The sequence below is a fragment of the Stegodyphus dumicola genome, chromosome X1 (assembly GCF_044657685.1).
Source record: "Stegodyphus dumicola isolate Sdum_Otavi_A_Nest chromosome X1, ASM4465768v1".
Classification (NCBI taxonomy): Eukaryota; Metazoa; Arthropoda; class Arachnida; order Araneae; family Eresidae; genus Stegodyphus; species Stegodyphus dumicola.
The window spans coordinates 229,942,568-229,960,310 of NC_140780.1; the positions used below are offsets into that span (position 1 = coordinate 229,942,568).

A 17,743-nucleotide genomic window follows, 5' to 3' on the forward strand; every position below is an offset into this window, starting at 1 on the left:
GATATTAGGTATTTTTGAAAGGAGGAAAGATAAAAAATTAACACCATCTTCACTGGGAATCGAATCACGGAACCCTGGAATACTGGCCCAGTGTGCAAACCACTGCATCACGAAGGCTCGTCAAGAAGGTGGATGAAATACTTTATATACTGCCCCTTTTAAAGTGCGACTGTGGTTTTTAGGGGATCCGATTGCCAAATCCTGGGTGTGGAGAACCATCATCCAGCAAGCACCCTTTTAGTTCGGGCGCCATTGTAGAGACATTAGGTACTTTTAAAATCGGGAAAGATGAAAAATTAACAACGCTTTCGCCAGGAATCGAACTGCTGACCTCTGGAATAGCGGCTGAATGTGCAAACCACTACACGAAGGCTCACCAAGAAGGTGGAAGAAATACCTTATAGGCTTCAATTAAAATGATGGATAAATATTTTGTTCAGTGTTGTTGTTACAAAACATAACTGTTTTGTAGCTTTTAGTGTGTCATTATCCTAATATCGTTTAAGAATCTATGTCATAAGTTACATGTATTTTAAACTGCGAAATTTTATTAGATTTTGATTTTAATAGGGCTTTTTTTTAACAAATATTGTTAAAAAATAAAATTTAATAGTGGCCATGTAAATCCATAATGAGTAAGGTTATCTAATTACCTAATTTAATTATTTATAACTAACTACTTACCCTAAAAAATTATCTCTTCATATTAAAGCGAGTTATTGCCTTTCATTAATTTTCACTCTGGTCACAAGATAAAACACAAAAATGTAAAAATTCAAGTAAAATTTATTCTTTTCATCTATTGAGACTTAAAATAACATATGCAAAACAACTTATCCCCTCTGGTGCTTTAATGGCTTATTATATAACCTTAAAGTATATTAACTGAGTTATAACCTCTGGAACTCTACATAAAGCTATGACATTAACTGCATTAAGCAGAGCCTGATTAATTTTTAATACTTGCCAACCGTGCCTACATCAGGCTTTTCAGGTTTGTTCCAATCAGCAGGTCTCTTTCTAGACAAGCAGCAGAGGGACAACATTCAGTCAGTTGTTATGAATCATGCTGATTATGATCTTACTTCTCATTTTAACTTATGCCGTTTGATATAAAATCTCCGTGCTATTTACTAAACCTCTAGACTGACCAAGTATGTGACAAAATGAGACAATAAAAAAAAAAAAAAAAAATCAACATAAAGCTAACTGTTAGTAAAACGTAAATGTCACTTATCTTCTTTCAAATATATCCAACTATTATAAGTGTAAAATATTTAATGCTACTTGATAAACTGCATGAAGTTTATTTTATCCTCAAACTTATTAATAATTATGTTAGTTAATTCATGTTTAGTAAGAATGCATACTACTTCGGGATATATTTTATTTTTAGGATGGTATTACAAAAGTGAAAATCAGGCATAGAATAATATATTTAATTGAATTTATTCAGTTCCCATTTGCTCATAGGTCCTTATTTTTTTTTTATGGTCCTTAAAAGTACATTTCCGTGTGCAGAAATATGTATGAACCCTGAAAATACCTGTGCTGTATGTATACAGGTTCATAATGCATAGAATGCACACAGAACAGATGATAGGTGGATAATATTTATTTTGCAAAAAGAGACAGTTCTGTAAGTTTCCAGAGAATTACTTATAATAGTATGTTATTGTTCTCAGTATAACAGAGCACAATCAGTAGTTGCACTTCAAACTGCTAAAAACGTTAAACACTGTGATGCAAAGAGCTAAGCTCACATTGAGCTATCTCAGTGCTCTGAACTGGAAAACTAAGACATTAATGCTCTCGCTAATCTAATATTAGTTTCTTAGTTTAATCTAATGTTAGTGTCTTAGTTTTTCAGCTTGCCCTGGCTGCTGAGAAATCTCTAGTAACTTTCTCTTTTTGAAATTACTGGAAGGCATATGAAGGCCAGATGCGGTTACCAATTGCAGTTCTGCAGAGATCAGAGCAAAATGTCGCCAAGTTTTTTTTGCAAGTGTCCCAGGTCGCAAGTGATTTTGCATCAAAAAAATCACCAGTTTGGCGATTGCTCGCCATTTTTACCCTCTTAAATAGACTTACTTGTATAATCATTTTTTTCCAGCAGAACTTTGTCTCTTTCAAGCATTTCATGTGACAGTATGTAACAAAATACTAAGTTTCACATGCAATTTCACTAAAATTATTGACATATTTATACAAAATTTCTAACACCTGTTTCATCTGAATCCCGGCTCATGTGTTTTGTGTCGGTGGGATTGAGATAGCCAAGTCTTCTCATTCTGGCTTTTAGTTCAGGTGCTATTATTTATTGTTTTTAGGTGTAGTCTTCAGTGTTAAAAAATTTTCAGATTTAAAAGAAATGGGTTTAAAAAACGAGCAGTTAAGAAACTAGCTCTTGCATTTTCTTTTTTAATTAATGAGCATCTGTTGTATCTGATGATGTCCTATCAGTTGTATCTGCATTTTTAGAGAATGATTTCAAAGAAAGCGAACTGGTGTAAATGAAAGTCAGTTGCTGGCATATTTGTTCGCCCAGATTTCTTAAAATTTGGAAAATCTGTTTGATGTATGTTAATGTGTAACTGCTATCATTTATTAGGTATGTTTTACATCTGTTGTGACTTACCTCACTTGTCTGATTGTAACGTCAAAACAAGCTCACAAAATTCATCATTGCGAGGATAGCGATATTGCACCTGTTGATAAGAGCCTTCAGCACCCTACAGTTGACATTGCGATTTCACACAGTTCTGCACTCAGTCTTGGTGGAGATCATTCCGGGGGTATGGGTCCAAGGGTCTCACACCCGTCTTCCTCTATCATCAACCTCTCGAGCAATTTCGGCTCACCGCATATTTAGAGTGCATCTATGCTGTGCACACGCCGTACATTTACAAATGTTCATGCCTTCAGTATGGCAGTCACTAAGCACTATCACTGTTGGACAGCATTTTGGGTCTTATTAGGGAATACCAATGTTTTATACTTGAAAACTTGAGTTTTGAGTCTATTTATTGTTATTTGTTTCAATTTTATTAGTTAAGAAATAAGACTTTTGCAAAAAAAATTTCGAAGCTCGAAGAAGGACTTTCGCGATCGTGACAAAATTTGGTATGCAAAAACATCTTGATTGAACGTGCAAATGAACAGGAATTGCGATAATAGCGCACATTTCTAGTGCTCAATTCACAAAGTATAAAACCAATAACAGAGGCAGAAAATTTATCTTTTTCATTGCTGCTATTATAATTCTGTAAAGAAGCAACTAAAGATGCCATTACAACGATATTGAAGACCTTACAGACAACTAAATGACTTCGAACGTGGTTGCATTGTAAAGTTGCGTAAAGCTGGGTGGTCATACCGAGCAATGGGCCGTGGCGTACAGATGCTGCTGTGCAAAGATGTTGGCAGCAATGGTTACTACAAGGAAATTACCAACAAATTGAAGGCTCTGGAAGGCCAAGGAGCACAAATGCGAGGCAAGATCGGATGATTGTTTGCCAGGCCCGACCTGCCCAACAGTATCATTGTCGGCTATTCAAAGCACTACAGCCACGTCTATAACTCCCGTGGTACTGTCCACCATCTCACTGCGCAGTTGTCTGGAGTGGTGTCGAAGCTGATCATCATGGCTGCCATCAGACTGGCATCCTATAGTGTTCCGCGATAAATCCCACTTCACTCTTGAAGCAGATGACCATCGTGTTCGTGTCTGGAAAGGACAGAGCCAGTGGTTCCAATCAGCCTTTGTTTTACAAAGGCATACAGCCATAACCCCTGGTGGAATGGTGTGGGGCACTATTACTTATGACAGTAGGTCATTTTTAGTTATCCTCTGTCTTTAACAGTTCAACAATATGTTAATAAAATCCTGCGACCATTTGCATTACCTTTCATGGCACGTCATCTTGGGGCCATTTTCCAACAGGATAATGCCAAGCCACATACCACTCACATATCTCTGGACTGTGTCCATGCGGTTGATACTCTTCCTTGGCCAGCAAGGTCACCAAACCGTACACCAATCAAGCATGTTTGGGACATGGTAGACTGCCAGATTTGAGCACCACAAAATATCACAGATCTGGAGCAACAACTGATAAATGCCTGGCGGAATGTGTCGCAGGATGACTTTAGGAACCTCTACCAATCCTTGCCGTGATGAATTCAAGCATGGATTGCCACCAGGGGTGGTTCGACGAACTACTAATTTGAACAGTCAATGGGTGATTGTGAGCCGTAAACAGGTACTATGACCTTGATTTTTAATCATTATATTATCTGTGTATGAGCTATACATTTCATCAAAAACAACCGCTTCCTTCATAGTGCTTCGTTTTTTTTTTTTTTTTTTTTTTTTTTTTTTTTTTTTTTTGCAAAAGAGTGTACATTGGTTATATGTCATACATTATTTTTATGTTTTTGTTATTTTTAAATCGGCTTTGCTTTCAGAATTCTGCATTGTTTCTTGTGTATAATGGTAGTTTATTTATAGGTACACAATGGCACATATTTGGGCTTGCCCACCAAGTGAAGGTGATGATTACATATTTCACTGCCATCCTACTGAACAAAAAATTCCAAAACCAAAGCGATTGCAGGAGTGGTATAAAAAGATGCTTGATAAAGGTATCATGGATAGGATAGTTATGGATTATAAGGTAAGTATTTTCCTTTGTTTAATGGGCCTGTGATATACCGTATGTTCACGAATACAACACTCAGTTTTTTATTATTATTATTATTTGATAATTTGAATCGAAAAAAACCGAGGTGCGCGGCTTGCACGAAACAAAACGATATAGGCCAGGTAAATGTAAGTTGGAATAAATATCTTCTTTTTGAATTTAGTGTATCCTCAGAAAATATAATGTTATATGATTCTACTGTACCCTCTCAAATAGTAAATCCCAGAAAATATAACGTTATATGATGCTACTGTACCCTCACAAATAGTAAATCCTGGCCAGGAATTGGTTGAGGATATACCAGTGCTTTCATCCAACTGTTATTCTCTGAATGGTTTTTGCTAAACTTGGCTTATTAGTCATAACATCGGCAGCAGCACTGAAGCAAGAAGAGAATACTGGCAGATCGGAAAGAGTCGGTCAGAAGGCAGGACGATTGACAATCAACATTTTGTTTCCACGTTGAAAGTTGAAGAATTGCCATCGTGTGGTAATTATCTGCCTTTGTTGGATTACCAGTAGATCACTAGGGACTTTTAAATCCGTATTTAGTGCACCGATTATTGCCGGCTGAAGCTATTGTTAAACAATTGAAATTTTATCTAGCATACTTAGATTAGCAGTTTTTTCCTTCTGCCATAGCATTACATTCTGCTAACTGATTTATTCCTTCCCATTAAAATGTCACTGGGCATGTGTTGCTGTATACTTAGGCATAAGTTGCAGGTGGTAGTTCAGATTTTCTTTCCTGATAACCGCCGATCTTTATTGTCTTTCTATTCGGTGGCACGTGGTATTTATTAACATACGGTGTGTATACCCACAGTTGCCAACCTGATTTACAACATGTTTCTCCCGATTTTATCTTATTCTTAAAATTTCTCATGATTTTTACGTAGCTTGCCTTAATACTTCATTATTTGCACAAAAAAGAAAGTGATTTTGGGTATCTGAAAGCACATATTTTTTCCCTATATTTTATAAAGAAAACCAAAGTCGTTTCATGAGTGAGAAACTAAAGTGCCCTTCAGCTTTGTGAGTGAGAGCGCATGTGTCCGAAAAAGTGTGTTCTAGTTCTCCATTGAACATCAAGTGCCACTGCGTGTCATCTGGCATACATTAGCCATGGAGCATAAAGCAAGATAAAGTTTATTTCATTCATCTTACCGCTGAGCGGTGTGAGTTCACGTACTTTTAAGAAGTGGTTAATTATGATTTTGAGAAAAGAAATTACAATCTTTCAGTTTAGTTATGTCTGCAAAAAGGCAAAATACTCATGTATTTTTCAAAAATTGTGCACAGATGACTTTCCTTCTATTATTTCCTCAAAGGAATGCAAGTTGCGATGATTACCTTTTGTCATAACGATTTTTCACTTAACAGCATTAACATTAATTTTATAATTCAGAGTGCACAAAACTTATATCATCTGAAGAATTACCATAAATTCTATTCAAATACTATAATAAATCTAAAACAATGTATAAAGAAATTAAAGAAATAAAAAAGAAAGTTTTTCGCAGATGATTGAGCCCCACTTACTTATGCTCCCACTACCTACCTACACTTACCCACTAAATTTCTAATGCGCATGCGCCACTAATTAATTCAATTCTCACTTCGCGGCAAAGCAAAAATACATAAAAATAAAAAATATGTCCATTAGACTTTGAAAGCTACAGATAAACATAAACTACAGTTAAAGCAATTAAAATAATAGCTTCTATTCTGAAACAAGCTAATAACTTAGGTGTTAATTCCAGAATGAATTAAGCATAATTTAATTCCCAACAATAAAAGAAGATGCTACTTTGTTGATGTGAAGCTTAGTTTCTGTAGATTGGCAGCAAATCCTTTATTGTGCAAAATTTGAAATGGAAACATACATAGCTGCCATAGTAATAAAAAATTAGCCTTACGTGCACTTTTAAATTGTTGTTGATTCCACAATTATTGTATGCAGGTTTAACTAAAGGTATAAAAATCTTAACCAGAACAACATAATTCAATCATTTTTAAAGCAAAAAAGGCACAATTTACAAACCTATAAGAATAAAGAAACTGAGCTCACTGAGCCGAGTAACTGAGTGGATATATATATTAAATTTCATTAATTCTTTAAAGTGGGGGTATGCTTGTTTCAAATGTTTTGGTTTTCACATTTTAAAATGCATTGTTGCACTTATATGATTATTTGATATTTATTAATTATGAATTTCAATTTCTGGTCTTTGTGGGATATGTTTTAAATTTCTTACCTTGTCTTTAATGATAATTTTTCTGCAGCTTAATGCGCGAAAATACTAGGCATGTTTGTGTTTTGTTTTCAAAAGAATTAGTTTATATATGCATATATTTATATACTTTTTGTGTTGCCGATTGCAACCGAAATGGGAGGTGCACATCTACATGTTATAGCAGTCCTACGAACAAAATTTCAATGTTCTGAGGCTACTTGTTTTTTAGTTATGCAAGATACATACATATGTACAGATGCCACGAAAAAATCTCTTCAGAATTCATTTTAAATAAGTTGTGATTTGGGGGGGGAGTCCTTACGTCCAGATATCACAAAAAAGCATAGCTAAATTGCATTCAATGGCAGTCAAAATGGATATATTATACCTGAAATTTTTTGTGATTAGGATACTTGCTTCGTTAAAGGAAGTAAAAATGAAAAATCGAAGTTTTCTGTGGAAACAAAATACCAAAAAGTACAAAGTAACGTGCAATGCTTGTTCTCTGCCTTTTTACTGGAGCACAAGCACAACCTGCCACTGAATGCATCGGATCAACCTTTATTTAGAAAAATGTTTCCCGATTGCAAATTCGCTCGGAAATACTCAAGTGCAGTGACCAAAATGGTTGCATTAGTTAAAGAAATGGATATCAAAAATAAATCTTGTATTAAAGCAGTTCTATTCTGCCTTTCTTTAAACGGACGCAATAATACTAATTCAAAACTGTATCCAACTGTTGTTCCATTTTTCAATCTAGTGTCTCCAGAAATTAAGGATGGTTTACTTTAAGTGTAGTTTACTTCCACTTTAGAAGGATATTCAACAGGCTTTAACATATCACAACTAATTATTAAAACTTTTTAAGGAAATACAATTCCTCTGGTTAATTGCCTAGCACCTGGTGCCGATAATGCTCCAGTAACGGTAGGCTTGACAACTGGGTGTTGCAGACATCTTGAAAAAGGAAAATTAAGATTTGAAAATGACATGCACCTTTCATAAATTTAGCAGCTGAAAAGGGGCAGCTCCTTTACCAATAAGTATGAATGAGTACATTGTTGATATTTTTTATATTGAATGAAGTACTAAAAAGAAGGAAAATTTGAAACAATTCCAGCACCTGCATAATACCGAAATATGGAAAATTTTGAAACGTGTATATGCTGGCTATCTTTAAGGTAATGTTTATCTAGAATCCTTGACCAATAGAACCTATTTCTTGTTTTTTTTTTTTTTTTTTTAAGAAGTAAATACATCTAAAGTTAAGGTAAATGGCTGTATTAACATGTTGAACACTGCTCAAAATTTACTGTCCTTTCCGTTCATCCGGCGTGAGTTTTCATGCGGCGCTATGTTGCAGGGTGATCCGCAACTTCATGCACCAAGTGGAGGTCTGTTGGTGAGCTGTGTTAATTTGAAAAGGTTTCCGTATATCCGGCGTATATAAAGACGATGCCGCACACAATGCATTTTTTAATTCTTTGAATGCCTTCTCGGTTTCAGACTCCCAAGGTATATCATTAGGTATAGATTTTCTCGTAAGATCAGTTAATGGCCTAGTTATTTTTGCATAATTCGGAATATACTCCCTATAATAATTATATAATCTCAACACTGATCTTAATGCTGTTTTGGTTCTAGGTGGCCTCAAATTTTTAATGACCTGCAATTTCTCCGGATCTGGGCCATGTCTGCCCAAGTCTACTATGTGACCTAGATGCCTTACCTCCGACTCGCCAAGAGAGCATTTCTCTAAATTAGCTGTAAAGTTCAATTTCTGTAAAGTACTGAGTACAGCTTCTAAATGTTTAACATGTTCTTCCCATGTTGACGCATAAACAATTATATCATCGATGAAACTTTCAGCATAATCACTATGTGGTCTAAGAGCTTGGTTCAAAACTCTTTGGAAGGTTGCGGTTGCAAACCGAAGAGCATCACTTTCCACTGATACTAACCCTTCGGAGAAACGAAACTTGTCAAATGTCTGCTTTTTTTCTCCATAGGGATTTCCCAATATCCCTTAAGAATATCTAGAGTAGACAAATAACATGCTGCCTCTGCCTTATACCGAAGCTCTTCTGCGTTTTGCATAGGAAATGGGATTATCTGACTTTCCGCATTAACCCCTCTATAATCACAACATAAACGTACGCTTCCGTCCCGTTTCGCTACACACGCAGTAGGCTAAGCGATCTCTGCTGTGGAAGTTTCAATTAAACCTCTTTCTAACAAATCAGCAATTTGTTTTCCCACCTGTGGTTTCAACGCCTCCGGTACCTTATAAACATGAGGTTGCTTTCTTTCAACTCCTGCTTTTAACCTGATACTGTGGGATCCTACCTTAGCACATTTAATCTCCCTGTCAAACACTATATGGAAAGATTTGATCAATTTGCTTTACTGACCCCTTTGTGACCTATCTAAATGTTTCCATTCATCTGAAACATAAATTCTATCTAAAAGTTTTTCTACTTCCGGGTTTCTTTGAATAGGCGCATGCTGCACCTCTCCAAATTCTGTGTCAGCCTCATAGATTATCCCGACTGCATTTATGTGTTGTATGTATTTCCGCAACTTATTTTGATGCGAATGTCTAACAGATTCATCTGGCAATTTTACCAAATATGTATGTGGAGACTTTTTCTCAATTATTTCTCCAGGTCCTGTCCATTTCGAGCAAAGTTTACTTGTTGACGTTGGTATCAGTACTACTACCTCATCTCCCATCTCAAATTCCCTTTCCGTAGATTTCAAATTATGATGATGAACATATTTCTGCTGCTTAACTTCTGAATGTTCTTTAGCGAATTTCTCCACATCCTGTAACCTATTTTGTAGAGAAATTAAATATTCATTAATGGATTCCCCAACTCCTTGTGGTAATACCATCTCATCTACCCAACTCGATTTAAGTATTGCCAGTGGTCCAACTGGCACATGACCATACATTAGCAAAAATGGTGAGACTCCGGTAGTTGAATTTGGTATCTCTCTATAAGCCTATTAACAAATATGGTAACTGCTTATCCCAGTTTCTTCCTTGAGTATTTATCACATGATGTAACATTGACTTCATTGTTCTAATCCACCTTTCCACTAGCCTGTTTGACTGTGGATAACCTGGCATAGAAAATTTTGGCGAGGCCCCTAACCTACTTAAAAACTCATGTGTTAGCTTAGCTTTAAAGTTTGTTCTGTTATACATGGTGATCATTCTCGGAGCTCCTGTTCGCATGAAAATGTCAATGAAAGCATCACAGGTAGCCTTCGCTGTCACCGCCTTTAGTGGAATTGCCTCTGGCCATCTGCTATGTTGATCAACAACACATAACACATGTTGGTGCCCTCTAGAATATTTCGGTTTAATTGGCCGTAAAATGTCAGCATTTACCACTTGGAATAGAAGCTCTGGCCTCCCTACGGCTGTAATTGGAGTCATATCCTTCACTTTCCTTCGTAACTGGCATTCCTTGCAAGCGTCACACCACTTCTGCCCCTCCTTTGACAAACCTTCCCATCAAAACGACATTTTAATCCTTTCCGCCATCTTCTTTGCTGCAAGGTGCCCACCTTGTAAGCTTTCGTGAGCCAACTTCACGATTTCTTTCGTACGGCTTTGAGGAACAACTAATTGGCTTCATCGCTGCCCATTGATACTTCCCGTGTGGTACAAAATTCCTGACTCTAGCCAATACCCATTCTTGTTATTACGTACATCCATAAACACGCTTTTCAGCGAACCACATTCCGCTTGCTCCTGTCTAAAACATTGAGTTTGCGATAGGGATGGGTTATCAGCTGATACTTGCTCACTGCCTCGCAATTCTACTTCCCCCTCATCTTTACCTCTTACCAACGGTGTAGTTCGAGCTATTTCCGTTTCACCTTCGACCTCGTAACTGACTTTTTTTGGGTCTGTCCATTCCTTTCCGTCCAAGTTACTCGATACCTGACCAACTCCCAATACTAGTTTTTCTTTCTTATTTTCTCCCCAGTAGATGTCTGTTTATTCCCTGAGAAGTCTAAAATCTCGAGGCGTCACTAGCGCTTCCTCGTTCAAATTATGCACTGCTGCATGGACATTTACATAAGGCTGTACGTCCTCTTCTTCTGACCAGATACTGATAGGTACTGTAACTAATTGGGCTTCTACCTGGGGTCCTACCGCGGGTTGTAACCATATCTTCCCTAAAGGCTCCAAATATTTCTGTGGAACTACCGTTTTCCGGATTACAGTAACCTCTGCTCTGCTATCAATCACTCCTTTGAACCTAATGTTGCCTATCTGTAGATCTATCCCAGGTAATTCCTCACTTGCCCTAGTTAATGGAATTTCTTCTGCATAGTTAGGTAACTTCAACCCTACGCATATTTTATTTAATCTTTTTGCTTCCACCTCATCCATTACCTCTTTTTCGCTTCTTTTCTTGGGTTTCGCTATCCGGTTTATCGCTGGACAAAAATGTTTTATGTGTCCTTCCCCCTGACACTGAAAACATTTTAGAATTTTCTTATTTACCTGCACCATTCCTTAAGGTTCTAAAGTCTTTATTCCCTTATACTTCTCTTTATCGACCCTGTAATCAGAACTGAAATTTCCCTTACTCTTATTTGGTCGACCTAATTTTTCCCCTTGTCTTACAAGTTCCTGTTTTGGTCCCATTTTATTTACTTCTTGGGCACTCGTATTATAATTCCTGGGCATTGCTGCAACGTGATTCTCCAAATCATTTGCAAGCTCTGACGGAGATAACCAGTTTTCTACCTCTTTTAACAGTATATGCGCCTTAACATTTGCGGGTAATTGATCTTTTACTTGATCGACAATCAATTTTTCTGAATTCTAAGTAAAAATCAAGTGCTGCCTCAATCCTCGTTATGTGTTGAGTATACGCTTCCTTATACCTTTTTACACATTTTTCTAAATTCTTTTTATGTTGTAATTGGGTAATCTGGAATTCTTTCAATACTGTGTCTTTAATCCTAATATAGTTATCTAAATCACTTTCACCTAAGAGTTGCGATCAAGTTTTTAACTTTGGTTTTTAAACTCTGCAAAATAATTTTCCTCTTATGTTCTTCAGGAATTTTATAGAGATTAAACATCATTTCCACATGATGGAAAATGAACAGCCATTCTTCAGCTTTAGATGGCGGGTCAATCATAACTCCTTTCATTATTTTTAAATGTTTCAAAAAATCTTTTCCCTTGCTCTCAGCATCTGAAACTTCTTCATCCTCTGAGCCTGATTTACTTCCTCCTTTATCTATTTTCCTACTCTGAATTTCTAGTTCTTTAATTTTTATCTCATGCACTCTGTCTCTAATTCTCTTTTCTAAAATTCCGTCTCTTTTAATCGGTCTTTAGACGCATCTGCCTCTAACTTACATTTTTCTAGCTGCAGCTCCATTTCCTTTAACTCAATTTATGCCATGTTCTTAATAATTTCATCAGATTCTTCTGACACCCTATTTCTCCTTTTAGGACCCATATTAACATCTGATATTTCGTTTTACAGCTTTAGACATACAACACATAAATAACGCTTGATTTTACAGACAAACTTACATATTTCATTACTATTGAATACTAGCATTTTTCATTTAGCAAACATTATCATTAGGGAACACAATCTTGAATAATACCTTTCTCATATTACCCTATTAACATTTATTTCACCATATATTGTTAAAACGTAAATACAAGAAATTATATTAGCTTTTGAATTAGTACAAAAAAAAAGTTCTGAATACTTTGGCCTTACGCCGTAATACTTTACATATTCTGGCAATGACACAAACATTTTCTTATTGTTCTCAAATCATTAAACCAATTAATTTTTAATCAACCTTTTAACAGGGTTCGTAGCGGTCCTTACAAGTCCTTATAAGTCCTTATATTTGAAAATAGAATATAAAGGCCCTCATAGGTGCTTACTTTTTCTTTAAAGCCTCTTTTTTTTTTTTTTTTTTTTTTTTTTTTTTTTTTTAATGAACGCGCATTTTTTCCCTGTACCAAAGCCGAAACTAAATTAATAACTTTTCTTCCTTATATGCAACGTCAGATGGTGAATTATACTCCCGGAAATTGCTTTTCCCCCCCTTTCTCTGCATTAACATAATCTATGGTGCGCGAGAGAGAGAGAATACAGACAGGTGCACGGCGTTCTGTAGGTCAAAAAATTGCGAAACAGATAGAAAATTCCGATACGTTCGGTATTCTTTTACCTCCCAACCAAATACTACACACGTTTGAATTTTTATCAAGATTTTAATAATTTGCATTATCGTTCCACGTGGTCAGTTCGTATTCGTGTTTATTATGATCGTTATGCTTATATTATGAGCATATGCATGAATATTTATAATAATATAGTTGCAGTAACTGCTGAAGTATAGATACACTTCCAATAATGGGCGTGTTTTTACACAGATTAGCTTTCTAAGGAATAATATTCAGAATGGCTTAAATAAAAGAAAAATAATGGAATAGTCCAAAAAAATCCCCCCCAATGCATTATACACTACGTAGGTTGGGAGGTTCCCTCCTTTCTCCGCAAAATCTGTAATATTGAAGCAGCGGACTTTTTTTTGTCACTGTGCATTCTGGATTGAATAGCCTAGGATTGAATAAAATATAAAGGCCCTTATAGGTGCTTACTTTTTTTAAAGCCCTTATTTTTTTGTTTTTAGTGCTTAGTTTTTGCTTTTAGTGCTTTTCTTAATCCTTTTTTTTTTTTTCAATAATGAACGCACATTTTTTTCCCGTACCAAAGCCGAAACTAAATAACAACTTTCCTTCCAGATGGTGAGTCATACTCCCGGAAATTGCTTTTCCCCCCTTTCTCTGCATTAACATAATCTGGTGTGCGCGAGAGAGAGAATACAGACAGGTGCACGTCGTTTTGTAGGTCAAAGAATTGCTAAACCAGTAGAAAATTCCGGTACATTCGGTATTCTTTTCCTCCCACCCAAATACTACACACATTTGAATTTCCATCAAGATTTTAATAATTTGCATTCTTGTTCCACGTGGTCATTTCATATTCATGTTTATTATGAGCATATGTATGAATATTTATAATAATATAGTTGCAGTAACTGGTGAAGCATAAATAAACTTCCAAAAAATGGGTGTGTTTTTACGCAGAACTGGCTTTCTAAGGAATAATATTCGGAATGGTTTAAATAAAAGAAAAGTAATCAAATAGTCAAAATAATTTCATTTTTTTTTTTCTGCCAATACGTTATACAGTACGGAGGTTTGGAGGTTCTCCCCTTTCTCCGCAAAATGTCTAATATTGAAGCATCGGACTTCTTTTTTTTTTTTTTGTGTGTGTGTGTGTGTGGTCTACCGGAAATTTAACACAGTCTGTTGAAAATTAGAATCAGAAACAACCCAGATTAGTAAGTCTCTTTCTTTTCCTTTATTTAGTTCTTTCTTCTCCGAATACCGGCAGCTGTTGATTCCGATTGCGTAATAACACATGTGCAAGAGTTACGCCGCATGTATTGAGCAATAACGTTTGCCGTATTTTGCTGAGATAATTAATTTTGATGTTCAGTCTGAGATTTGTTTATAAACACTTTTACTGTGCTTTCTAAGCAGAATATTTCTCAGTTCCGTTGGTCTATGTTTATATGATGCACGTATCGAAATGTCAAAATAATGTATTTAGCCGAGAAATCTAAAGAACGGCTACAATCTCCCTGCTCTTGTTTTTTTCCAGTTACTATCCGGAATATTTGGGAATTTCCTAGTATGCGGGTTAGTTGAGCTTTTACTGTTAAAGGGATGACTGCAGGAAGCAAGAGTGGAAAAATAAATTAATTATTAGGTGCCAAACGAATACAATTAATATGGCTTATTATTATTTATTTTCTATATTTTGAACTGAAATTTCATCATTAAATCTTGTAATATAGTTTAGTTCTGCATAGTTTTTTTTTCTCTCGTAAATTAATTCTGTAAATTGAACTGTCATTTAAAATTTTAAAAAAAGTTAATTGTTTTCCATGGTTGAGGTAATGCTCATTCTCTTAATAAATATTGCATTGCTTATATTTTAAATTGCAAGTCTAATTTTTTTTTTTTTTTTTTTTTTTTTTTTTTTTTTTTTTTTTTTAAGGTTATGCAGTTGTATATAATGTAATTAGACAGGTGCTTATTTTTCCCTTAAAATGTGCTTGAAAAGTGCTCATAGGTGCTTATTTTTTAAACTAAAATGTGGCTACGAACCCTGTTTAACTTTAATGATTAAAAGATTTTGTCAAAATACTGCAAAAACAAAAACAGATAATCATTTCGACCTTAATTAGTAACATGAGCACCCAATTAAGTGTTCCAAAACTACTTCTGATATATTTCTGAACTATTTTAATATTCATTTAGCATATAGTATCTCCTTAACAAAATGAATCATCATCCCTTATTTGCACATCAAATATACTTTTTAAGTATCTATTGGCTTTAACGCCTGGCTATCTAATCATGTTATTAACCGACATTAACACAATTTTAGTTTTTCTCAGTTACTATAGTAATTATAGGTAGGGAGCTCTCTTCATTTATATATTGTGCTTCCCAAGAAATTAAGAGGGACTTACCTTTGATCCCGATAGTCGAAAATGTCAAATAGTGCTTGAACTCCACACTGTAAAATGTAATCACCAACACGTTGCGCCGACACACAACACTGTAATACTGGTGAACACTTTTGGCCACACGCTGGCTGATCACTTTATAACATGGCGAGATTTCATAAACCTTTGCACACGTGGCCTAAAGCGTGTCATTTTCTGCCTTCATGGACATCTTTTTGCATCGGTTATCTCTTCGCGAAATATCACTGGATCTCAATTTATCTACCTTTAACTATCTTTCTTCATCTAGTATTTTCACTATTTGGCGATTTCCTTTTTTGCACCATGCAGTCGACGGCGCCATTTGTCACACTTTGCGCCCGTTCAGACACAAGGCGGGTTCTTTTCGTGCATTCATCATAATAGGAAAATAATCTTCATCAGCTTTGAAACTTTATCCACTATTTTATTACACATAACGGTACACAGTATTCCACAAAACGAAATCACTGTTATCCATAAGAAAAAAAAATACTATATACAATATAAAGCATGCAAAAACATATTTTAGTTATCTCCTTTCAAACGGCAGTTCTCTCCTCTCATCGTCACCCCACCAGTCTGACTCGACCGGTTTTTCCAATTAGCTACGTCACTTCCTTTAATTGTCTTTCAGCCTCGAGGAGAAAAAGTTTCAGAAAAGTCTTCCGCGAGTGCAAGGAATTTCACATCTGCCATATATATTTATTTGAAAATGGGGAGGAATACCACGTATTGTGACTGCTGTAATAATTTTATTTCACAAATATGAACATAAAAGCACATAGCAATGTTTTATCTTCAGATTCCGTCAGAAGGTCATTAGCACAAAACTTCAGCTAACAGTTGAAACTATTTGCTGTCCTTTCCGTTCATCCGGCGTGAGTTTTCAAGCAGTGCAATGTTGCAGGGTGATCCGCAACTTCATGCACTGAGTAGAGGTCTGTTGTTGAGCTTTGTCAACTACGGACGTACCTGCCTGTGCGTGACAAAGCTCGTTGTTGCGAATGTTAATATGCCGGCCACACAGAAATCTTGCTGCTGGTCCCCAGGCGCCTACACCGGCCACATGGAAAGTTTATTAACAAAAATAGGCCTATTTGGCAATCGCTATGAGAAAAAATTATGAAGTTTCTTAAGCAAAATCTGCCACTGTTCATAGCATTTGTACGATTCTTAAGCAAAATCTTTTTGGTTAAAAGATCCAAATAATATATTTTTTTACGTGTAAGTATTTTTGCACTATTTGCATTCAAGAATTAGTATTTAAACGTTATTATACAGAAATGTATTTTTATCATTTTTTGTCGACATTTTTTCGACCAAAAAATCTTTTTGTTGTTTAGAAAAATCTCCAAATTTTTTTTAATGTTATAGGATGGCAAGAGTATATATCTATATAATATGGCATAACTAGCTGAGTTTTTAACAACTATACTTCATGTTGCAATGCTTGTGTGCAGGTCGACTAACTCATTTTAATTGAAAGCTGGCATTTGAATCATTGTTCTAACACAGGGGTAACTAACTGGAATTGTACCAGAAAATTAAATTTATTGAATGCACCTATATAATGAAGTCCATCTAAGTTTTAAAACATAAATATAATTAATTAAACTGTCCGTTGTTTATGCAGGTTCACAAGCTACTGCTTTGTAATGATGCAGCTTCCTTTTTTGTGGAGCGAAATATCTACTGTTTGGATCTTCATCATGCTCATCTGAGGCTTTGGGTAGTATGTGACTTTTAGAACCTTGGCTTTTGCATCCAGGTTATATTCAAAGACCCTTGTCTCCTATGATCACATGCTGCATAAAATTTGGCTTGTCATGTGCACCAATAGTTCTCAACACATTACTGCTTGTTAAAGTCAGTTGGAACTTTTAGACCCCTATTGTTTAGAAGGACACAGAAATAATCAATTTGTGAATGGTTGGCCATTCTGTTTTTGGTCTTGTGTTCTGTGTAGGCTGTTGTTCCTGAAGGCCATCAGAGTGAAAGAAAATGTTGCATTCCTTACGTGATACTTTTAGGAATGCAGAAATCATGAAAGGAATTGGTGCAGTCCGTTAAATCAGCTGCAAGAATTTTTTTCATTACTGGGATATTGTTTTGTCTGCCATATATTTATTTGAAAATAGGGAGGAATACCACGTATTGTGACTGCTGTAATAA

The 17,743-nt window shown here is 35.6% G+C and overlaps 1 protein-coding gene across 3 annotated transcripts in view; it reads left to right on the forward strand.

The window, feature by feature from the left end:
* nej (CREB binding protein nejire) overlaps window positions 1-17,743 on the forward strand; it is a 201,644-nt gene that overhangs the window by 133,461 nt on the left and 50,440 nt on the right. For all 3 annotated transcript variants that reach the window (XM_085807012.1, XM_085807013.1, XM_085807014.1), the window contains one exon: window positions 4,511-4,676. In XM_085807012.1, the coding sequence (XP_085663138.1) occupies window positions 4,511-4,676 (166 nt within the window). The remainder of the gene's footprint in view (window positions 1-4,510; window positions 4,677-17,743) is intronic.